The 24540-nt window shown below is 41.7% G+C and overlaps 3 protein-coding genes across 8 annotated transcripts in view; 2 read left to right on the top strand and 1 right to left on the bottom strand.

The window, feature by feature from the left end:
- Positions 1 to 12902, top strand: part of jam2a (junctional adhesion molecule 2a) — a 28491-nt gene extending 15589 nt beyond the window's left edge. The window contains exons 4-11 of one of the 4 annotated variants that reach the window (XM_034177242.1): positions 1223 to 1372; positions 1477 to 1664; positions 1753 to 1855; positions 8156 to 8263; positions 8356 to 8371; positions 10924 to 10995; positions 11216 to 11249; positions 12131 to 12902. In XM_034177242.1, coding sequence (XP_034033133.1) covers positions 1223 to 1372; positions 1477 to 1664; positions 1753 to 1855; positions 8156 to 8263; positions 8356 to 8371; positions 10924 to 10995; positions 11216 to 11249; positions 12131 to 12169 — 710 coding nt within the window. In that variant the 3' untranslated portion in view covers positions 12170 to 12902. The remainder of the gene's footprint in view (positions 1 to 1222; positions 1373 to 1476; positions 1665 to 1752; positions 1856 to 8155; positions 8264 to 8355; positions 8372 to 10923; positions 10996 to 11215; positions 11250 to 12130) is intronic. The other 3 variants (XM_034177249.1, XM_034177257.1, XM_034177265.1) reach the window with 3 other exon arrangements.
- Positions 12903 to 13139: 237 nt separating this feature from the next.
- On the bottom strand, positions 13140 to 15634 carry LOC117516322 (ATP synthase-coupling factor 6, mitochondrial-like). 2 transcript variants are annotated; one of them, XM_034177276.1, is made up of 4 exons: positions 15447 to 15634; positions 14925 to 15095; positions 14615 to 14739; positions 13140 to 13232 (listed from the first exon to the last, which is right to left on the bottom strand). In XM_034177276.1, the coding sequence occupies exons 1-4, from the start codon at positions 15617 to 15619 to the stop codon at positions 13204 to 13206; spliced, it is 498 nt and encodes a 165-aa protein (XP_034033167.1). In that variant the 5' UTR covers positions 15620 to 15634; the 3' UTR covers positions 13140 to 13203. The 2 variants fall into 2 exon arrangements, with proteins under 2 accessions (XP_034033167.1, XP_034033174.1); XM_034177283.1 differs by having other exon boundaries at positions 15428 to 15559.
- Positions 15635 to 20053: 4419 nt separating this feature from the next.
- n6amt1 (N-6 adenine-specific DNA methyltransferase 1) lies at positions 20054 to 23899 on the top strand. Of its 2 annotated transcripts, XM_034177187.1 has the most exons (7): positions 20054 to 20437; positions 20521 to 20607; positions 20688 to 20784; positions 21174 to 21188; positions 22910 to 22972; positions 23047 to 23188; positions 23279 to 23899. In XM_034177187.1, the coding sequence occupies exons 1-7, from the start codon at positions 20301 to 20303 to the stop codon at positions 23383 to 23385; spliced, it is 648 nt and encodes a 215-aa protein (XP_034033078.1). In that variant the 5' UTR covers positions 20054 to 20300; the 3' UTR covers positions 23386 to 23899. The 2 variants fall into 2 exon arrangements, with proteins under 2 accessions (XP_034033078.1, XP_034033071.1); XM_034177180.1 differs by lacking the exons at positions 21174 to 21188; positions 22910 to 22972 and having other exon boundaries at positions 20059 to 20437; positions 20688 to 20778.
- Positions 23900 to 24540: the final 641 nt, after the last annotated feature.

The following is a 24540-nucleotide window of genomic DNA, read 5'->3' as shown; positions in this document are numbered from 1 at the left end:
GAAAGGTGCAGTTTTGTTTTATTGGGGGGGATACCAGTCAGTATCTGGTGTGACCACCATTTGCCTCATGCAGTGCAACACATCTCCTTCGCATCATCCGTGAAGAGAACATCTCTCCAACGTGCCAAATGCCAGCAAATGTGAGCATTTTCCCACTCAAGTCAGTTACGACGACAAACTGGAGTCAGGTCGAGACCCCGATGAGGACGACGAGCATGCAGATGAGCTTCCCTGAGACGGTTTCTGACAGTTTGTGCAGAAATTCTGTGGTTATGCAAACCGATTGTTCCAGCAGCTGTCTGAGTGGCTGGTCTCAGACGATCTTGGAGGTGAACATGCTGGATGTGGAGGTCCTGGGCTGGTGTGATTACACGTGGTCTGCGGTTGTGAGGCTGGTTGGATGCACTGCCAAATTCTCTGAAACGCCTTTGGAGACGGCTTATGGTAGAGACATGAACATTCAATACACGAGCAACAGCTCTGGTTGACATTCCTGCTGTCAGCATGCCAATTGCACGCTCCCTCAAATCTTGCGACATCTGTGGCATTGTGCTGTGTGATAAAACTGCACCTTTCAGAGTGGCCTTTTATTGTGGGCAGTCTAAGGCACACCTGTGCACTAATCATGGTGTCTAATCAGCATCTTGATATGGCACACCTGTGAGGTGGGATGGATTATCTCAGCAAAGGAGAAGTGCTCACTATCACAGATTTAGACTGGTTTGTGAACAATATTTGAGGGAAATGGTGATATTGTGTATGTGGAAAAAGTTTTAGATCTTTGAGTTTATCTCATACAAAATGGGAGCAAAACCAAAAGTGTTGCATTTATATTTTTGTTGAGTGTATATATATATATATATATATTTTTTTTTTTTTTTTTTTTAAATCATTGGCATTTAAACTTAAGATACCTCAGGGTGTAATTGAAGTATATGGTCATACTCCTGTGTTTGGTTGACTGTTTGCTTGGTCAAAGGTCTTTTATCCTGGATCACTTTGCTTGTTTTGGATTTGGGTTTAATGGCTGAAATGAATAATGAATCACAGCTTTTACTTGGCCAGTCTTGTAGTAGCCATGATCCTGTTGCCATGACTTCAGACTCGCTCTTAGAAGCAGCCAATGGCATTGAGGCTCTGCCTCCTGACCTGAGGTCTGCTTGTACATCCTTTAATTTTCGGTGCAGAATGACATTTTTCACCATGTTGATCTTTCTCCCAGGTACCTTTGAGGGACGGGCGACTATTGACGGGGCGACTGTGACGCTACAAAAGGTGACCCAGGAGGATGCTGGGGAGTACCGCTGTGAGATCAGTGCTCCCCTGGACACTGTCAGCCTGGGCGAGACCAACATCACTCTCACAGTGCTGGGTAACAATCTGTGAAGAAATAGACTCGAGACTCTATGAAATATTTGAGATTTATCTCATGATTTAAATCTTTTCATTTTTTTTTTTGTCTATCCTGTCCTGTAGTGCCCCCCCACACCCCGTCCTGTGAAATCCCCAGTACGGCAGTGACGGGCTCAGTGGTGCAGCTGCGCTGTAGGGACCAGCAGAGCATTCCTCCTGCAACGTATTCCTGGTTCAAGGACAACCAGCCGATCGGCCCCCCGCGACACGCCAACGCCACCTACCTGATCGACTCGCGTACAGGAGTGCTGGTGAGCGTGTGGAGAGAAACGTCCTCTGTAGCTTGACACCGCTGCTCCATGCGCGGGTTTCCGCCTGAACCCTGTCTGTTTTCTGCAGGAGTTTAAATCTGTAACAAAAGAAGACACCGGCCAGTATCGCTGTCTGGCTAAGAACGGAATCGGACCGCCGAAGATGTGTGAAGGCAAACAGATGACAATAGGTACGTGTTAATGTCCACGCTGCTTCCTGCTGCTTCTGCTACACCTGAGGAAACACCCACTAAACTAACTTCACCCTCCTTCACACTAATGAACTGACTGAACGGGGGGGTCAGATCGTACAAAATCTGCTTGAATATAACTTTCACTTTCAGTGTGGTTGGACTTTGTCCTGTGTGTCTTCCTGCAGACTGAAACTGAAATTTCACACACACTGGACCCAGAAACTATTCACAGCGCTTCACTTTTTCCACGTTTTATGTTACAGTCTAATTCCAAAATGCAGTAAATTAATTTTTCCCCTCAAAATTCTACTCACAACACCCCATAATAATAACATGAAAAAGTTTTTGTTTTCCCCCACTCACTCACTCATCTTCAACCACTTTTCCGGGTTCGGGTCACTGGGGCAACAGCTCCAGCATAGAAATCACATGTACGTAAGTATTCACACCCTCTGCTTAATACTTTGTTGATGCACCCAATTACAGACTCAGGTCTTCTTGAATATGATGCCACAAGCTTGGTGCACCTATCTTTGGGCAGTTTTGCCCATTTCTCGTTGCAGCACCTCTCAAGCTCCATCAGGGTGGATGGGGAGCGTCAGTGTACAACCATTTTTAGATCTCTCCAGAGATGTTCAATCGGATTCGGGTCTGGGCTCTGCCTGAGCCACTCAAGGACATTCACAGAGTTGTCCTGAAGCCATTCCGTTGATATCTTTGCTGTGTGTTTAGGGTCATTTTTCTGCTGAAAAATGAACCATCGCCCCAGTCTGAAGTCAAGAGCGCTCTGGAGCAGGTTTTCATCCAGGATGTCTCTGTACATTGCTGCTTTCATCTTTCCCTGAATCCTGACTAGTCTCCCAGTTCCTGCTGCTGAAAAACATCCCCACAGCATGATGCTGCCACCACCATACTTCACTGTAGGGATGGTGCCTGGTTTCCTCCAAACATGACGCCTGGCATTCACACCAAAGGGTTCAGTTTTTGTCTGATCAGACCAGAGAATTTTGTTTCTCATGGACTGCAAGTCCTTCAGGTGCCTTTTGGCAAACTCTAGGTGGGCTGCCGTGTGCCTTTTACTAAGGAGTGGCTCCTGTCTGGCCACTCTACCAGACAGGGCTGATTGGTGCATTACTGAAGAGATGGTTGTCCTTCTGGAAGGTTCTCCTCTCTCCAAAGAGGAATACTGGAGCTCTGGCAGAGTGACCATCGCATTCTTGGTCGCCACCCTGACTAAGGCCCTTTTCCCCTGATTGCTCAGTTTAGACGGGTGGCCAGCTGTAGGAAGAGTCCTTGTGGATCTGAACTTCTTCCATTTATACAACCCCTGGCAAAAATTATGGAATCACTGGCCTCAGAGAATGTTCATTCAGTTGTTTAATTTTGTAGAAAAAAAAGCAGATCACAGACATGACACAAAACTAAAGTCATTTCAAATGGCAACTTTCTGGCTTTAAGAAACACTATAAGAAATCAGGAAAAAAAAACTGTGGCAGTCAGTAATGGTTACTTTTTTAGACCAAGCAGAGGGAAAGAAAATATGGAATCACTCAATTCTGAGGAAAAAATTATGGAATCATGAAAAACAAAAGAACGCTCCAACACATCACTGGTATTCTGTTGCACCACCTCTGGCTTTTATAACAGCTTGCAGTCTCTGAGGCATGGACTTAATGAGTGACAAACAGTACTCTTCATCAATCTGGCTCCAGCTTTCTCTGATTGCTGTTGCCAGATCAGCTTTGCAGGTTGGAGCCTTGTCATGGACCATTTTCTTCAACTTCCACCAAAGATTTTCAATTGGATTAAGATCCGGACTATTTGCAGGCCATGACATTGACCCTATGTGTCTTTTTGCAAGGAATGTTTTCACAGTTTTTGCTCTATGGCAAGATGCATTATCATCTTGAGAAATTATTTCATCATCCCCAAACATCCTTTCAATTGATGGGATAAGAAAAGTGTCCAAAATATCAACGTAAACTTGTGCATTTATTGATGATGTAATGACAGCCATCTCCCCGGTGCCTTTACCTGACATGTAGCCCCATATCATCAATGACTGTGGAAATTTACATGTTCTCTTCAGGCAGTCATCTTTAGAAATCTCATTGGAACGGCACCAAACAAAAGTTCCAGCATCATCACCTTGCCCAATGCAGATTCAAGATTCATCACTGAATATGACTTTCATCCAGTCATCCACAGTCCACGATTGCTTTTCCTTAGCCCATTGTAATCTTGTTTTTTTCTGTTTAGGTGTTAATGATGGCTTTCGTTTGGCTTTTCTGTATGTAAATCCCATTTCCTTTAGGCGGTTTCTTACAGTTCGGTCACAGACGTTGACTCCAGTTTCCTCCCATTTGTTCATTTGTTGTGCATTTTTGATTTTTGAGACATGTTGCTTTAAGTTTTCTGTCTTGACGCTTTGATGTCTTCCTTGGTCTACCAGTATGTTTGCCTTTAACAACCTTCCCATGTTGTTTGTATTTGGTCCAGAGTTTAGACACAGCTGACTGTGAACAACCAACATCTTTTGCAACACTGCGTGATGATTTACCCTCTTTTAAGAGTTTGATAATCCTCTCCTTTGTTTCAATTGACATCTCTCGTGTTGGAGCCATGATTCATGTCAGTCCACTTGGTGCAACAGCTCTCCAAGGTGTGATCACTCCTTTTTAGATGCAGACTAACGAGCAGATCTGATTTGATGCAGGTGTTAGTTTTGGGGATGAAAATTTACAGGATGATTCCATAACTTATTCCTCAGAATTGAGTGAGTCCATATTTTTTTCCCTCTGCTTGGTCTAAAAAAGTAACCGTTACTGACTGCCACAATTATTTTTCCTGATTTCTTATAGAGTTTCTTAAAGCCAGAAAGTTGCCATTTGAAATGACTTTAGTTTTGTGTCATGTCTGTGATCTGCTTTTTTTCTACAAAATTAAACAACTGAATGAACATCCTCCGAGGCCGGTGATTCCATAATTTTTGCCAGGGGTTGTAGATGATAGAGGCTACTGTGCTCATTGGGACCTTCAAAGCAGTGGAAAGTCTCTGTACCCTTCCCCAGATTTGTGCCTTGAGACAATCCTGTCTCGGAGGTCTACAGTCAGTTCCTTTGACTTCATGCTTGGTTTGTATTCAGACATGCACTGTCAACTGTGGGACCTTATATGTAGACAGGTGTGTGTCTTTCCAAATCATGTCCAGTAAACTGAATTGACCTCAGGTGGACTCCAGTTAAGCTACAGAAACATCTCAAGGATGATCAGTGGAAACAGCACCTGATCTCAATTTTGAGCTTCATGGCAAAGGCTGTGAATACTTATGTACGCATGATTTATTAGTTTTTTATTTTAAATAAATTTGCAGTTGCAAAATTCCTTCACATTGGCATTATGAGGTATTGTGTGTAGAATTGTGAGGAAAAAAAAATACGTCGTCGCCCCCTGTGGTAAATGTGTTCCATTTTCCACACAGCTTCACAAGCAGGAAAATAAGCCAGATGCCTCCAAGATTTTAGAGTATAGAGTACTTCAAAAATATTCTGTCCACTGAAGAGACTTTCTGGATGAGGACAGGTGGCGCTAGTGCTGCACTTTGCCACATTTATGACACCACAGAACCATCTTGGGGTCCTGGATGGCCACCACCCAGGCAGACAGCTGGCCCATTCACACATCTCTGAAATAACCATTTATCTGCTGCAACCATGTGAAACGTGGGCGTCCCCTTGGCCTTCTCCACAAAGTCATTCCAGCAGTACCCAAGGATCTCCGAAGACACCTAGTATCTAAGACACCAGTCGTCGACCTCGGTCACTGGTTAGCGTCGAAGTCTCACAACCCAATCATCCAGTGAGACGTTCTCTACAAGTTCAAGTCTTTCACCACATACAGATACACTTCTGATGGCTGAGTCCAGGAAGTCATTAAAGGCCTTAAGTCTTCATCCAGGACAGTCTCAAGCCCAGACACTGATTCCTCAATCAGCTACTCAATTGTTGACATCAGAGCATCCATTGATTCTGCAAAGATCATTGCATTGTCCACAAAGTCAAGGTCTGTAAACCTTTTCTCGCCACCGAAAGCACACAAGTGACATGATTCCACAACCCGACAAACAGTCCGTACAAGCACTGAACACTGTAGGAACCACAACTCATCCCTAGCGAATGCCAGTTTTTACTGGGAAAAACTCAGCGCAGCACTCTCAGTATCTGTGTAGAGGCTGGCCATGTTGCCCAGTAGCTTCTTGGGAAATTCTGACCTCCAAGTACAAATGGAACGCACCATTCATTTTGTTGTACCAAACAGTGTCAAAATATTCCATTATTTTGACTGATATTTCTTTTATACGATTGCAGCGACACAAAGATCACTCATTCATGGTACAGGGAGCCCCTAACAGGAAGTGCCAAATTTCTCATGGGACCTTGCGGGAATTCGGTGGCAAGTTGAGACTGAAACAGGAAGTGCCAAATTTAGAGTCCACGGTGAAACAGGAAAAGTTAAATTGGACACTTCCTGGATCACACGAGACAAGATCTCAAGGGATGTCACGGGAATTCGGAACACTTGGTATTTCACACATTTTAATTTGTTGATGCCATTTCAAATACACACACACACACACACAAAATAAATAATAAACTAGAAGCACTCGGAGAGTGCAGACCTCCGCCAAGGCCATAGGGTCACTGACGTCACTTGGAATACCCTTTGGAAAAGAGACTATTCACGTAGTTTCACGCATTTACCATCATGTTTCAGATTCAGTGGTTAAACCCTTAGATCTTCAGCACATGTATTTATAAAGAGAAACTGCATGAACTACACAAGTTTTTTTTTTTTAATTTTCTAATAAGTTTATTCAGTGAAAGAAACAAATGTGAAATTATTGTTGTGTCGTAACTTAATTTTTGTTCAGCCTTTGTGATCCATCTTCATGAAGTTAGATGCAAAATTGTTGAAATTGGCCCTATCCTGCAATGATAAAGAATCCTTAAAAAAATTACTGGATCCAGATCATTACCAAAATTTAATGACTTCTAAGTTAGGCCAAGATACACCCCTTGTAAAAATTTCATTGAAATCCATTGAGAATTTTGAGTAATCCTGCTAACCAACCAACGGACACGACCAAAAACATAACCTTCCTTGGCGGAGGTAATAAAAAAAAAAAAATCTAAAACTATCTTCCTTAAATTCCAACTGATAGCAAATCTGTACAACTTGGTATAATATATATATATATATATATATATATAGCTTCCTGATGGAGTGGAGTAGAGGATTTTCTTGAAAAGAAGACCTTGAAGAAAAAAAAGCTAATTTGGCCATATCATGCAGCCCTACTGTCAACTCGCTGAAAAGTTTGAATATGAATTTACACCTACATTTTTTTTTTTGTCATGCTAATGCTCGACAGAAGCATTTTCTGGAAGTCTGAAGGACCTAAATGACATGGTGAAAACATTTTTCCAGGCATGCGAGCAGTGGTGGGCACAGTTCTGCTAATCCGCATTTCTCCTGTTGTGAAACTTTACCCATAATGCACTGCATCATGTATGGTCCAAACACTAACACCTTAAAAATTAGTGCATTATTTTAAAACTAAAACATATAGCTGATATTTTCACGTTATCAAACCCAGATGTGACGTTAATTTAAATAACTTGTCGGGAATTAGTTTGGTTAAAATGTTAACCACAAGTTAAAATTCTTCTGTTCTAGTTCTCTTTTGCTGAGAGAAAGCTAATCTGACACAGAAGTGCTGGCGCGTTGTTGTGTCAGTAGCTGCTAGTGTACTGAAATCAATACTGAAAGTTATCGGTTTAGCTTTTAACTGTAACTTCAGCTAAAATTTTTTTAGGGGTTTATCGGTTTAGCTAGATAACTTTTCAGTTAACGGATTAACAGTTATCAAAGCTAACTTTTTGGTTACCCACCACTGCATGAGAGATGCAAATAAAGAAAATGCTTAAAATGGCATGGGGCTTAGAGGGCCATAGTTTCTGGGATATGGGGACCAGAGCACCCCAAATGCTGAAGATTTGTAGCCATGCTAATGCTCTCCAGAAGCATTTACTGAAAAAAGTCTGAAGGACCTAAATTACATGGTGAGATGCTGAAGAGCTTCACTTGTTCATGTCCACGACGTATACATACTAAGTTTGTTTAAAAGAACACAATTTTACTTTTGTTTTGTGCTATATCTTTGTGCGCTCACTGGCCTCATTCAGTCAAACACAAAATTCTCACGTGGACTCTCACCCGGTCTCCCTGTGCTTCCAGAGGATGTTAACATCACGGCCACGGTGGCAACGACTGTGGCGGTCATCCTACTGGTGGTGATTTGCGGGTGCGGCGGTTTCCTGTTACATCGCAGCGGCTTCTTCAGCCGTGAGTCTCACCTGTTGCACAGTTTCGTTTACAGTCGCTACCTTTTGCTTTCTAACTAACGTGAGTTTTCTCTTCTGGTTGTGCTCCATCAGCAGGACACAGACGAAGGTAAGAGCTGCCGTCCCACCAACATGCCGCGAGCATGCTAACTTCTGACACACGCTGACTGTGCGCTGACTCAGCAGTGACAGCTCAGTGACAGCTGTGGCTCTTTACACGCGTTTGAGTTTCTGCTCATCCTCTGATCTAAAACCCGCTGGGAACCACTGTAAAAACAACTAGAATTCCATCCAGACGTACCTCTGCTGAAACAGTTTCGCTGGACAGATGAAAGCAGGAGGAATAATCGCAGCAGCATAATTATAGACCCATATTGGCAGCAAGTGCAGGCAATTACACAGATAGGATGGCTGATTTGTAACGGATTATTCAGATATTGAACGGATTTAAATAGTTGGAGGAGGAATAACAAAAGGAGTTTGGACTGCCCGCTGGCTGACGGTCCTCCGGTGGCTTTCCTTTACTCTCTCGGCTTTGGCATTTGATTAGCGGACGGTTCCTGTGCAGCGTTCTGACAGCGAGCCAGTGCCCGGCTCTCCTTGAAACCGATGCAAAAGCTCTTTGTCTTCGTTAAAATCTGATGCTTATCCCGCTGAGCTAACTGGAGCTGTCAGTGTCAACTTCCTATTTATAGAACAGACTTCTTCACAAAGACTCAGAGTTGGTGCGACGGGATTTCTGATGCAGACGCTACAGAATGCAGATGGAGGAAATGATTGAGAGGACCTGGCTGGTATCACACCAACTCTGGCACGGCATCACTTTTATTTTGTCTTTATGAATGAGAGCTGAAGAGCTCTGAGCTCTCATTCTTGTCCCATTTTCTAGACCTCAACCCTAACCCTTGTTTTTTTTTTTTATAAAGGGGGGCTAATGCTGCACAGTAAAATTACCAGTGTAAAAGTAACACTGACAATGTTGAATTAACACTGCCAGTGTACATATGGTCCTACTCTAGTCAGAGTGGGACCATATGTTCACTGTCAGTGTTAATTTAACATTGGTGATTTTACTGTGTGATATTAAGGAATGAAAACTTTGCAATACATCTGCCAAAATACCCATAAATAAGGCAATCACTCACATTACCAAAGAAACTATAAATATAACCAAGAACCAACCGACATACAGCATGCCGTCTTTACTCAGTTTAGCAGTCACCCTGTGGCATTACACAGCATTTGCATAAGACTTCTCGTATATTTAGGCCCTGCCTAGCTGGCGGTATAGTGACCACGTCTTTCATCCCTGTAAAATGCTCACTCTGATTAAAACTGTCGAGCGGCTGGTCACCTTGTTTCTGTGTCGTGTGGCTAACGTGACCAACCGGTGATGGGGATCCCAGCCATCCTTGACAGTATTATAAACAATGCAGTAGGGGTACCCTCTGCTGGACAAACTATATAATGACAATTCCCAAAAGCCAAAGTGTGTTTATTCTCAGTAAAATAAAACGCTGATACCTCATATTGGCCAATGTTATCAGTCCAGCTTGACCTCTTTCTCCATTTGCACTTATCCCACTGTAATAGAGTAAATGGCACTTTGTGATGTCATCAGTTTGTGTATCACCATGACATCACCACAGCCATTCTGTATTTTGTCATTACTCACAATGCAATGTGGCACAGCACTTCAGAACATGCATGCAAGAGGGCTGTGAAATCCGAGAAAAATCTACAGGCAGTCTGGAGGCGTAGCACCCCCTGGAGCTGGGGTCTACGGCCCTGTGGGGCCCCAGAAACCAAATTAATTTTTTATCTAATGATGCATTTTCAGCATCTCCTACAAGAAAAAAAAAAATCTCACAATGAGTGCACATTTAAATGATTCATTTGAACAGTCAATGATAATGTTGAAAAAACAGAATATGACATGGAAGTAAGACCTGGAAAGATTTTCCTTTTAATTGTAAACCAAATTATGCATTAACAGAACAAAAATTTACGAAGACTGAAAAGACTGTTAAAGCATTTAAAAAACCACAGCTAATGCTTGTAGAATATTTTGAAAATCATGGTAAATTATCAATAACATACCTTATTATAAAAGAGCCACATATTCTTGTGCAAATTCCTGTAAATCCATTCAAAGCCAGTGTCTTTTCCCATGAGTTACATTAATAAAAACTCATTTACATTCTTGTGTAAATTCATGTAAATCCATTATTCAAAGCCACGTTTTTCCAATATAAGAAAATCTACATTAATCAAAGACCACGTAATCTTGTCTAGGTTAAACAGCACGTTTATTTTCCAGAGAAAGAAAAATTCTTACCGTGTTTCCTGAGGGCACAGTTCGCTTTTCCCGTTTCTTTTATCTTTCAGGTGTGAATATGAAGCCAGCGACAATTACACCGATTGTTGTCCTTAGCAGACTTTTTCAAACTGTAAAGAGAAATTCCGATAAATCTACTCCAGGGTGTTGAATTGCTGCATGTGATTGGCTCACCACTTGACGCACTCACTGCAGCATTTTGATTGGCTGCTGCTCTATAATTGGATGCATGTCCGTACAGCATTGCGGCTCAAAGCATGGTGTGCGGTGTGTGTTGAAGTGTGTCCCTTCTTACAACTAAAACACTGACCGCCCCCCCACAGATCATTTTGGATCTCCCAGTGTCATGGTGCAGCCCACATAAGCAGCCAAACCCTGCACAGAACTGAGGACACGTGAGTCTGACGCTCAAAGACTAGTAACTACATTAATGCAAACATCTCGTCTCACACGTCCTGCTCAGACTGGCAACATTTCCTCTTTACCCAGCGGGAGCATTGCCATGTATGATGCGCATGATTTAAAGCAGGCACAATATGACTCAGGGTGCAACTGTACACCTCGGCTTTTCTCCTTTGGTCAAACTGTCAGACTTGCAATGTTTTTGTCTCACAGGTCCAACGTCAACTACATCCCTCCGCCACAAGAAGTAAGTCATTTTTTGAAACTAGATTTCCTGCGGTGTTTCAGATGATGTGACCAAAACATGACCACAGTCCAAAATACAACCCCTCTCCCACGCAGACTATACCCAGGCTCAAATTGTGCTCGCTAGTTTTATATCCCAGGTATAGTCCAAGCTAGTTCCATGTTACATTTTCAACTTATTTAAAAGAAAAAAAAAATAACCTTCAGATTATTGAAATACTGCCTTTTCAAGAAGGGTGTACAGTGAGGAAAATAAGTATTTGAACACCCTGCGGTTTTGCAAGTTCTCCCACGTAGAAACCATGCAGGGGTCTGAAATTTTCATCTTAGGTGTTTGTCCACTATGAGAGACATAATCTTAATAAAAAATAGGAGGGAGCTCAAACTCCAAACCTGGAAGAACTAGAGAAGATCTGTATGGGGGAGTGGACCAAAATCCCTGCTGCAGTGTGTGAAAACCTGGTGAGAAACTACAGGAAACATTTGATCTCTGTAACTGCAAACAAAGGATTCTGTACCAAATATTAACATTGATTTTCAGAGGTGTTCAAATACTTACTTGCAGAAGTAACATACAAATAAATTATTAAAAATAAATAAATAAAAATAATACATTGTGATTTCCGGATTTTTTTTTTTTTTAGATTATGTCTCTCACAGTGGACATGCACCTAAGATGACAATTTCAGACCCCTCCATGATTTCTAAGTGGGAGAACTTTCAAAATCGCAGGGTGTTCAAATACTTTTCCTCACTGTATATACGTACTCTGGGTTATAAACCATCTTGCGGTACTACTGAGGTATATTCTGGTAAGGGGGTTAATTTGTTCTGTTACATGATGCTATAGAACAAGTGACCAATAATGCTTGTGTGTTTCAGCACCAGGATTTCAAACACACCCAGTCATTCATGCTTTGAGAAGCTGGCCTTCCTTCCAGGTCATATCTCCCTCGTGATATGGTGCCAACACTGGATTTTAGTTTTTCCTCCACACCAGAGGAGACTTGATCTTCAGACAATTCTTAATTTCAGTCTTACTTGGGTGGTTAATAAATGGGAGGCCTCTCGTTCTCTTGCTTTGCTGTTCATTATGTGGCACTGACCCCCCCCCCCCCCCCCCAGTGGTGAGAGGTGGAAATGGGGGACTGGTGAATATTGCTTTCTTTTTTCCCCCTCTGCAGGCCAATCATGTTCTTTTACCAAAGACTGCCACTATAAGGGACGTAATAATTATAAGGGAACCATTATTTTCCTGAAAGCCATAGGGAGAAGTATATCCGTTGCATTGCGGTTTTCTGTCTGCTCTCAATAAATGCAGTTTACCTCAGTATCTGTCATCTGTCTCATCGCCACTCAGTCTCAGGCTGTAATTTTTTGGCAGCGTGAAAAGTCAAACCACTCAAGCCAATTAGAACTGGCCCCATTCCATCCTAATGTGCCTGCATTGTGTTTTTTTATATACCTTGTGCCTTTTTAATTTGTCATATTTATCTCGGGATCACAGTTTTTTGTAAAGAATCTGCCTTACATTTTCTGTCTTTATATTTCTGTGCCACTGTTATCAAATGGTGTCTGTTTTTAGACTGTGCGTGAGAATGGATTGTTCAAATTTTATTTGATGTACTCGCAATAAAAGGTTTTCTATTAACCATTTTGACATTGCACTGCTTTACCGCATTTAGCTCAAAGTCAAACAATGCCATTATAACAGGCCTAGTGCTTCTGTTTTGTTCTCTACTTTAATTCTCAAAACTCAGCTTAATTTTTCAGTATGCACAGACTGTAAAAATATTCATCTGGTAATAAACAGAATATGTGGACATATTCCAGAGACATCTTTTGGACAAACTGTTTATGTAATCAATATTCAATGTATAATCAACAACAGCACAGTCTAACATGTTTTTATTAAATACACATACTGGTGACATGTAGATCAACATGGACAGTATTCACTTGGCCACTTCTTCAAACTTGGGCTCTGAAAAAACAAACAAAACAAGGCACAAGTGAATCTAAAAATTAGTATAAAAAAAATGCATTGCACTTAATCAGCATGTCGACTCAAACATGTACTCCTTTAGATCCCCCGACCCTCTGCCCACTGTTCAAATAAAGGATTCAGAATCCTACATCACCAACATTCACCTCGTCTGAAAACAAAATAAGATTTTGGCTCACATGAGTTAACACACAGCAACCAGAGCAAGAACTTTAGCTGAGGAAGCTTCTGCGATTTGAAGCGAAACATCCTCGCGTCAAGCAACCCAGTCCAGTCGAAGATTCAAGCTTCTCTACTATGGAAACCACCTGGACAACTGAGAGCCTACACAGAAACACAGCAACATGACACCCTGGGAAACTTACCCAGCATGCTGTTCACAGGTCAAACAGCACTGCTATGCTACATATGCTAATGTCACAAAACCAAAGAAATGTGGTCAACCTTTAACTGTGACAAAGTAAAGTAAAACTAAGAAAAAAGGTCTTTCAAGAGGTACACTATGACGTGGATGTGCCTGAGTTTAATAGGTTTTTTTTTTTTAATGGCGAGTAAAGTGGGAAGCTGGCAGGAGTCCAATATTTGTGTTTTTTGGTGTAGCCATCCTTTGTCAGGGGAAACTGAGAAACCAGAAATGACACTGGGTGATTTTAGAAGGGGGACAGTGATTACTAGTACTCAAGGATTTTTATTTTTTAATTATTAAAAAAAAAAAGAAAAGATTGAAGCTGGCAGCAAGAACAACAATGAATCTGCTCACCTAAACTTTTTTTTTATACGAAAAAAGTCTATTATTTTCAGTTCATTATAGAACTGTGGTGGAAACACTGAGCTTTACTTTTCCACTGAGCTACAGTAACACCTATAGGTGTGGATGCAATAGGAATCTCAGGTATTTAAGGACATTTTAAATTTGTACAATGCATCGATATGAGGGTTTGAAAATCGATACGTCCATCCATTTTCTATGCATGCTTTCACCGGGGGGCTAGAGCCTATCCCAGCAGTCACAAGGCATGACACGAGGTGCACCCTGGACAGGATGCCAGTCTATCACAGGGCTGCATACAGACAAACACTTTCACACCCACACCTGCACCTAACCTGCATGTCTATGCACATGGGATGAAGCCGGAGCACCTGGAGGGAACCCACACAGACACAGGGAAAGCATGCAAACTCCACAAAGAAAGGGAAGAAAGCAATCCCACAACCTCCTTGCTGTGAGGCATCAGTGCTAACCACTAAGCCACTGTGGTGCCATAACATCGATACAGTATTGTGGAGAAAAAACAAACATCCTGACACCTGTAAATTTTTGTTTGTACAGCCTTATTTTACAGGCAGAAATTAAAACCAACCTGTGAATTTGAAGTCAGGGAACTTGTTGAGGTCTCCGCCACCGTATAGTCTCTGTAGCTTTGACATCTCATCAGACAGGTTCTTTTGGTAAGCAGGTCCTGCATCCACAACGCTACCTGAAGTCCTGAAAGAGCAAACGCATCATGTGTGCCAGAGAAAACAGGGTTCTGCTGAGTTGTGAACACAATAAAGACAATGCATAAACAAGCCATTTTATTATGAAACTTCATATTCTTTTGGTTTTACAACCGTGTCTGAGGTCTGTCTAAATGTCACCGTTGCAGTTTTGTGATCAGAATGGTTACTGACTTGCTCTTGGAATTGTACTCCCGGATCTTGTCCAGGAACAGTTTCTGGACAGGGTCGAGCTCTTTGGCCTTCTGGAAGAGGACGGCAGAGATGCCGATGTTCCTGCGAAATGTCAGACTCACAGCAGAGCGCCACACCGTGGACAGCTGGAATAACCGGTGAAGTGCCATTCTGCCAGACAGCAAAGCCTCGGTTAGCTTAGCCAGACAAATCTGTGTCAAAACGACTAATGTACAAAGACACTTTAGAGAAGCCGGACAACCTAAAATATTTGCAACAGGTAGGAATAATGCAGTGCATCCCCAGATACCTTTGTGTAAATTGTTATAATTATCGTGTGATGGTTTGAGCAAATTCTTTTACTTGTTAGCCTGAACAAGCTAGGTTAGCTTAGCTACGCTGCAGTTTGTTGCTCCTTCAAGCTAATGGCGGAATTAAAATGCGTGTTTTTTCGGTTTGTACAACAATAAAAGTTACGATAACTAATAAATAATAATGTTTACCTCTAAAGTCAGCTCTCACCTTGGATTTGACACTCGAAGGGAAGCAGATCCAAATGTGGAGGACCGCGGTGGATTATGGGTAGTGATCAGGCCTGGAAACTCCGCCCCTAGCCCCGCCCACGCAGCTGTGGAGTCCAGTGCTCTACATCGCGCGTGGCGGTTATTTTGGTTGTAGAGGAAGCAGCAACTCATCAAATAGCTATGAATTTAAAATCAAAACACCTCGAATGTTTTCAGTCACTGCTGACAAAGAAAGAGACAAGCGACGTCATGTTTGTGGTGATCACAGCGCCCTCTGGTGGTCACAGTCGAATGACAAGCGTCACCAGTCCTCTGTAGAGAAGGCGGGGTTACCGAGTGGGGGCGTGTACATTGCCTTGGTCTATTTTTTTTCTTTTTACATAAGAACTTCATTTAAACAAGACTGCACAGCTCAAAAATGAAATGAAATATAATTAAACAATCAAAATTGAAGTTATGCAAAGGCACTAAGGACTAAGTATGTTACATCATAAACGAGGTCTTCCATCGATTTTATTGTAATTTGGCAATAAATAAATAAGTAAATGAAAAAACTCTTCCAAAATATGTTTCAATCTGATTTGGTCCAAACTTTGTGGAAATATTCAAATCAAATCAAATCAATTTTATTTATATAGCGCCAAATCACAACAAACAGTTGCCCCAAGGCGCTTTATACCCTACTTTATACTCTTAAAAACCCTAGGAACTACAAGTAAGCCTGCAGTCTGAGAGCGAAGCGCTCTATTGGGGTGATATGGTACTATGAGGTCCCTAAGATAAGATGGGACCTGATTATTCAAAACCTTATAGGTAAGAAGAAGAATTTTAAATTCTATTCTAGAATTAACAGGAAGCCAATGAAGAGAGGCCAATATGTGTGAAATATGCTCTCTCCTTCTAGTCCCCGTCAGTACTCTAGCTGCAGCATTTTGAATTAACTGAAGGCTTTTCAGGGAACTTTTAGGACAACATAATAATAATGAATTACGATAGTCCAGCCTAGAGGAAATAAATGCATGAATTATCTTTTCAGCATCACTCTGAGACAAGACCTTTCTAATTTTAGAGATATTGGGCAAATGCAAAAAAGCAGTCCTACATATTTGCTTAATATGCGCATTGAAGGACATATCCTGATCAAAAATGACTCCAAGATTTCTCACAGTATTACTAGAGGTCAGGGTAATGCCATCCAGAGTAAGGATCTGGTTAGACACCATGTTTCTAAGATTTGTGGGGCCAAGTACAATAACTTCAGTTTTATCTGAATTTAAAAGCAGGAAATTAGAGGTCATTCATGTCTTTATGCCTGTAAGACAATCCTGTAGTTTAGCTAATTGGTGTGTGTCCTCTGGCTTCATGGATAGATAAAGCTGGGTATCATCTGCGTAACAATGAAAATTTAAGCAATGCTTTCTAATAATACTGCCTAAGGGAAGCATGTATAAAGTGAATAAAATTGGTCCTAGCACAGAACCTTGTGGAACTCCATAATTAACCTTAGTCTGTGAAGAAGATTCCCCATTTACATGAACAAATTGTAATCTATTAGATAAATATGATTCAAACCACCACAGCAAAGTGCCTTTAATACCTATGGCATGCTCTAATCTCTGTAATAAAATTTTATGGTCAACAGTATCAAAAGCAGCACTGAGGTCTAACAGGACAAGCACAGAGATGAGTCCACTGTCTGAGGCCATAAGAAGATCATTTGTAACCTTCACTAATACTGTTTCTGTACTATGATGAATTCTAAAACCTGACTGAAACTCTTCAAATAGACCATTCCTCTGCAGATGATCAGTTAGCTGTTTTACAACTACCCTTTCAAGAATTTTTGAGAGAAAAGGAAGGCTGGGATTGGCCTATAATTAGTTAAGATAGCTGGGTCAAGTGATGGCTTTTTAAGTAATGGTTTAATTACTGCTACCTTAAAAGCCTGTGGTACATAGCCAACTAATAAAGATAGATTGATCATACTTAAGATCGAAGCATTAATTAATGGTAGGGCTTCCTTGAGCAGCCTGGTAGGAATGGGGTCTAATAGACATGTTGATGGTTTGTAAGAAGTAACTAATGAAAATAACTCAGACAGAACAATCGGAGAGAAAGAGTCTAACCAAATACCAGCATTACTGAAAGCAGCCAAAGATAATATGTCCTTGGGATGGTTATGAGTAATTTTTTCTCTAATAGTTAAAATTTTATTAGCAAAGAAAGTCATGAAGTCATTACTAGTTAAAGGAATACTCGGCTCAATAGAGCTCTGACTCTTTGTCAGCCTGGCTACAGTGCTGAAAAGAAACCTGGGGTTGTTCTTATTTTCTTCAATTACAGGGACTAGACAGGGACTAGAAGGAGAGAGCATATCTCACCCATATTGGCCTCTCTTCATTGGCTTCCTGTTAATTCTAGAATAGAATTTAAAATTCTTCTTCTTACTTATAAGGTTTTGAATAATCAGGTCCCATCTTATCTTAGGGACCTCATAGTACCATATCACCCCAATAGCGCGCTTCGCTCTCAGACTGCAGTTCCTAGGGTTTTTAAGAGTATAATGGGAGGCAGAGCCTTCAGCTTTCAGGCTCCTCTCCTCTGGAACCAGCTCCCAATTCGGATCAGGGAGACAGACACCCTCATGATGAGTGTTTCTTTCTCTTTTTCCTCTGTATGCACCACTCTGCATTTAATCATTAGTGATTGATCTCTGCTCCCCTCCACAGCATGTCTTTTTCCTGGTTCTCTCCCTCAGCCCCAACCAGTCCCAGCAGAAGACTGCCCCTCCCTAAGCCTGGTTCTGCTGGAGGTTTCTTCCTGTTAAAAGGGAGTTTTTCCTTCCCACTGTCGCCAAGTGCTTGCTCACAGGGAGTCCTTTTGACAGTTGGGGTTTTTCTGTAATTATTGTATGGCTTTGCCTTGCAATATGAAGTGCCTTGGGGCAACTGTTTGTTGTGATTTGGCGCTATATAAATGAAATTGATTTGATTTGATTCAATTAGTGATGAGTAGTAAGATGTCCTAGCTTTACAGAGGGCTTGTTATAGAGCAACAGACTCTTTTTCCAGGCTAAGATCTTCTTTCCTCTCCAACGTACGGGTTATCTGCTTTAAGCTGCGAGTTTGTGAGTTATACCACGGAGTCAGGCACTTCTGATTTAAGGCTCTGTTTTTCAGAGGAGCTACAGCATCCAAAGTTGTGCTCAATGAGGATGTAAAACTACTGACGAGATAATCTATCTCACTCACAGAGTTTAGGTAGCTACTCTGCACTGTGTTGGTATATGGCATTGGAGAACATAACAAAGAAGGAATCATATCCTTAAACCTAGTTACAGCGCTTTCTGAAAGACTTCTACTATAATGAAACTTATTCCCCACTGCTGGGTAGTCCATCAGAGTAAATGTAAATGTTATTAAGAAATGATCAGACAGAAGGGGGTTTTCAGGGAATACTGTTAAGTCTTCAATTTCCATACCATAAAACAGAACAAGATCTAAAGTATGGTTAAAGTGGTGGGTGGACTCATTTACATTTTGAGTGAAGCCAATTGAGTCTAATAATAGATTAAATGCAGTGTTGAGGCTGTCATTCTCAGCATCTGTGTGGATGTTAAAATTGCCCACTATAATTACCTTATCTGAGCTAAGCACTAAGTCAGACAAAAGGTCTGAAAATTCAGAGAAACTCACAGTAACGACCAGGTGGACGATAGATAACAACAAATAAAACTGTTTTTTGGGACTTCCAATTTGGATGGACAAGACTAAGAATCAAGCGTTCAAATATATTAAAGCTCTGTCTGGGTTTTTGATTAATTAATAAGCTGGAGTGGAAGATTGCTGCTAATCCTCCCCCTCGGCCCGTGCTACGAGCATTCTGACAGTTAGTGTGACTCGGGGGTGTTGACTCATTTAAACTAACATATTCATCCTGCTGTAACCAGGTTTCTGTAAGGCAGAATAAATCAATATGTTGATCAATTATTATATCATTTACTAACAGGGACTTAGAAGAGAGAGACCTAGTAAGTCCCTTCGGCTGCTCCCTTGTTTGCACTCGGGGTCGCCACAGCAAATCCAAGGTGGATCTGCATGTTGATTTGGCACAGGTTTTACGCTGGATGCCCTTCCTGACGCAACTCCACATTACATGGAGAAATGTGGCAGGGGTGGGATTTGAACCCAAAACCTTCCGAACTGAAACCAAGTGCATTAACCACTTGGCCACCACCCCTGCTTTAGAAGAGAGAGACCTAATGTTTAATAAACCACATTTAACTGTTTTAGTCTGTGGTGCAGTTGAAGGTGCTATATTATTTTTTATTTTTGAATTTTTATGCTTAAATAGATTTTTACTGGTTATTGGTGATCTGGGAGCAGGCACTGTCTGTACGGGGATGGGGTATTGGGGGGATGGCAGGGGGAGAGAAGCTGCAGAGAGGTGCGACCCTGCGGATCATCCAAGGACAGTGTTTTAATTTACAGAAAAATATGTCAGACGCCAAGGTCAACTTTTGGTCAAATGTTTATATTTAGAATAGCTAAAACCCATCTTCTTCTTTCAGCTGCTCCCATTAGGGCTCAAGTATGTTTTATGTCAGGGAATGAGGTAGAAAATAGTGAAAATGCGTATTAAGTTATTGAACAATTGTATTGTCCCACTCCTGACCAAATGGTGGCAGCAGTGTACCAACATAGGTTGCCAGCCACCGCAAAAACACAAAAAGAACGTGACCTGCTATCGGAGATGGTAAACACGGAAATTTTGTACACGCGCCAACAGCCTAGCCCGTTTGATAACAACAGACGCGTATAAAAAGCGAGATGAGTGAGAGCTGAGGACGAAGATGTCGGTAAACTATCCCACACCGCTTTACTCGCACGCTGGTCGAGGAGAGTTCGCGGATGTTTACGAACCAGCAGAAGATTCTTTCTTGTTGATCGACGCTCTGGAAAAAGATGCAGAGAAGCTGCAGCTGATGAAGTCAGACCAAATCACGCGTCTCACATTACGTCACAGGTGCCGTCAGTGATGTCATGATTAATCCCCTCCTTCCGTGCTTGCAGCCCGTGTATATGCGTGGAAGTGGGCAGTGGATCAGGTGTGGTGTCCGCTTTCCTGGCGTCAGTAGTAGGCTCTTCAGCTTTCTACCTGTGAGTTTTATTTTTTAATTAAAAGCCAACTGATTGAAGTGAGAAGTGTTTGCAGACCAGTGTGTGTGTGTGTATTTTAGGTGCACTGACGTGAACCCTGCAGCAGCACTGTGCACAGCACACACCGCTTCTTTCAACAGTGTCTCACTGCAACCTGTCATCACAGACCTGGTGAGAGCGTTTTATTCAGATTTAACTTACCCACGTGGTTTAGGACTGTACTCACTGTTGTCGCATTAAAATTCTCCCACTTCAATGAGAAATCACAAGTTCTCAGAAATCCTTAAAACCCATGCGTAGTATTTACGTGAGTTTATTAGTAATGGAATATAGCATGGTGCGAGCGGGTGCAGCGCAGGTCGTTTACATTTGTCCATTTAAACTGAGAATCACTTCTCCTGTAAACATAACACAGGAGGATGTTCTCAAAAACTATGATGTGCAAATGAGAATCCAGTGAGAGAAACCACCAAGACACCCATGAGAGTTCTGAAGGAGTTACAAGCTTCTGTGGCTGTGAATGGAGAAACTTTGACAAATGCAATTTTAGTCTGCTGCATCACCAGTCACAGCTTCCCAGTGTTGTGGCATTTTGCTTTTTTAACTACAGCTAATTTTCCATGAGGCACTTGGATGGTTGCTCATGACTCAAAGTGCTGTGCACGCTCGTATACCAAACCAGCTGTTACAGTCTATGATTTAAAAATGATGAAATGTTAAAGCAGAAATGTGATTGTTGGGTCACATTGTAACCATGAGTCATCAATCAATCAATTTTATTTATATAGCGCCAAATCACAACAAACAGTTGCCCCAAGGCGCTTTATATTGTAAGGCAAGGCCATACAATAATTACGTAAAAACCCCAATGGTCAAAACGACCCCCTGTGAGCAAGCACTTGGCGACAGTGGGAAGGAAAAACTCCCTTTTAACAGGAAGAAACCTCCAGCAGAACCAGGCTCAGGGAGGGGCAGTCTTCTGCTGGGTCTGGTTGGGGCTGAGGGAGAGAACCAGGAAAAAGACATGCTGTGGAGGGGAGCAGAGATCAATCACTAATGATTAAATGCAGAGTGGTGCATACAGAGCAAAAAGAGAACGAAACACTCAGTGAATCATGGGAACCCCCCAGCAGTCTAAGTCTATAGCAGCATAACTAAGGGATGGTTCAGGGTCACCTGATCCAGCCCTAACTATAAGCTTTAGCAAAAAGGAAAGTTTTAAGCCTAATCTTAAAAGTAGAGAGGGTGTCTGTCTCCCTGATCTAAATTGGGAGATGGTTCCACAGGAGAGGAGCCTGAAAGCTGAAGGCTCTGCCTCCCATTCTACTCTTACAAACCCTAGGAACTACAAGTAAGCCTGCAGTCTGGGGTGATATGGCACTATGAGGTCCCTAAGATGGGACCTGATTATTCAAAACCTTATAAGTAAGAAGAAGAAGTTAAATTCTATTCTAGAATTAAGAGGAAGCCAATGAAGAGAGGCCAATATGGGTGAGATATGCTCTCTCCTCCTAGTCCCCGTTAGTACTCTAGCTGCAGCATTTTGAATTAACTGAAGGCTTTTCAGGGAACTTTTAGGACAACTTGATAATAATGAATTACAATAGTACAGCCTAGAGGAAATAAATGCATGAATTAGTTTTTCAGCGTCACTCTGAGACAAGACCTTTCTAATTTTAGAGATATTGCGTAAATGCAAAAAAGCAGTCCTACATATTTGTTTAATATGCGCACTGAATGACATATCCTGATCAAAAATGACTCCAAGATTTCTCACAGTATTACTAGAGGTCAGGGTAATGCCATCCAGAGTAAGGATCTGGTTAGACACCATGTTTCTAAGATTTTAATTACTCCCACCTTAAAAGCCTGTGGTACATAGCCAACTAATAAAGATAGATTGATCATATTTAAGATCGAAGCATTAAATAATGGTAGGGCTTCCTTGAGCAGCCTGGTAGGAATGGGGTCTAATAGACATATTGATGGTTTGGAGGAAGTAACTAATGAAAATAACTCAGAACAATCGGAGAGAAAGAGTCTAACCAAATACCGGCATCACTGGAAGCAGCCAAAGATAACGATACATCTTTGGGATGGTTATGAGTAATTTTTTCTCTAATAGTTAAAATTTTATTAGCAAAGAAAGTCATGAAGTCATTACTAGTTAAAGGAATACTCGGCTCAATAGAGCTCTGACTCTTCCAAGTACTCTTCCAGGTACTATGAATGTTTACTTAAAAAAAAAACAGCATCATACTGGACTTCTTTTCACTTTAAAGGCGGTGGGTCTTCTGCCCAGCTGAATGGAAAAGTTGACGTCCTTATCTTCAACCCTCCCTACGTGGTCACGCCGTCTGACGAGGTGACTCGACTCTGTGCAGCAGATTGTTCTCTGGTCAGCAGTTGATCTGATGCACTTCTCTCTCTGCTCCACAGGTCAGGAGCACCGGTATTCAGGCTGCGTGGGCCGGTGGGAGGAGGGGCAGAGAGGTGACGGACAGATTTCTACCAGTGGTGTCACAGTTGCTGTCCCCTGAGGGGCTATTTTACCTCATTACCATCGCAGAAAACGACCCCGGTAAGTTTAGGGCTACATCTGAAGTTTTCAGTGCGTGAAATCCCTAGAGGCTGGAAATTAAGTGCAACTATTTTACTTTTGTCTCATCAGAGGAGATCATTTGTTTATTGGGGAAGCACGGACTGAGGGGAGAGTCATGTTTGTCCACACGGGCAGGAAACGAGAGGTTGTCCGTGCTGCGGTTCCACAGGAACTGACAATCCTGAACTCCTGACAGAACACCCACTGAGAGGATCAGTGACCTGAGAAAGATGCAGCTGGATGTCAGACACAGAACATGTTAGGATGTTTGATTGCTGACAAAGTAGAAAACACTTGAGGTCATGCACTGAATATTTTGTGCAAACTGGTATTTGCACAGTGGACAAAAAACATGAAGCAACCTTTGATGTACTGGGGGGAAAAAAATGATGCTAAAGAACTGTCTTCAGTACAAACAGAAATCAAAGTGATTCACAATAAACCAGGCATTCTCAGACAGGGTCAGTGAGCGACCCCTGGTGGTCAGTGACTGAAATCACATTTTAAGTTATGTTTACAGGAGAAGTGATTCTCAGTTTAAAAACACCATAGACTGCCAATATGTATGATTTTCAGCATGAACTCGTTTACAAATTGTTTTTGGATATTTGGGTTTTGTTTTTAAACTGGTTAAGTTGTCCTTGGTGTGAGAAACACACCAATAAACCAGCATGTAATATTTCACACAGACATCAAAGCAGCAGTCTGTTTAATTTGGTTCATGCCACCACAGAAACAATGCAGTCAGTAGAAAAAAGGGACGCAGCTCGTTTCACATCCAGTTAATGAATCCAAACAAACGAGCTCTGTGTTTTCAGTGTCAGATGATACAAAGTCACAGCAACAACATGCTCATGATGCTGGTTTCTTCCTGCAACACAATCAAGCACTAATTCAATGCACGGAATCAGGGAATCAGTTAATTCTGGTCCAGAAGTATTTGGACAGTTTCTCTAATTTTGTTTCAATACACTATATCGGAGTTGAAATTAATCAAGATCTGTCATTTTCACCTTTAGAGGTTTATCAAAACTACTGATTTGCTTGCTTAGGAATAACAGCCATTGTTGTACACAATACTTTCATTTTCAGAGGCTGTAAGTAAATGGACAGAACTTTATTAACAAGTCATGACTTACAGCCAGTGTTCTTTTGGTAAATCTGGGGATGGATACGTGAACATTTTCAACTCACTGAATGTGTCTGAGACACACTGATGAACCCACAAATATCACAGAGTTTTTGTGCTCCTATGGAGGTGATTTTTCAGGTGATTTGAAACCCCTTTCACAAAAACTGCAACAGAAACCCTTTTCTCCACAATTATAGGT

The sequence above is a fragment of the Thalassophryne amazonica genome, chromosome 1, assembly GCF_902500255.1.
Source record: "Thalassophryne amazonica chromosome 1, fThaAma1.1, whole genome shotgun sequence".
Taxonomy (NCBI): Eukaryota; Metazoa; Chordata; class Actinopteri; order Batrachoidiformes; family Batrachoididae; genus Thalassophryne; species Thalassophryne amazonica.
Note: the sequence above shows the minus strand (reverse complement) of the source record. Positions and strands in the feature narration are given on the sequence as shown.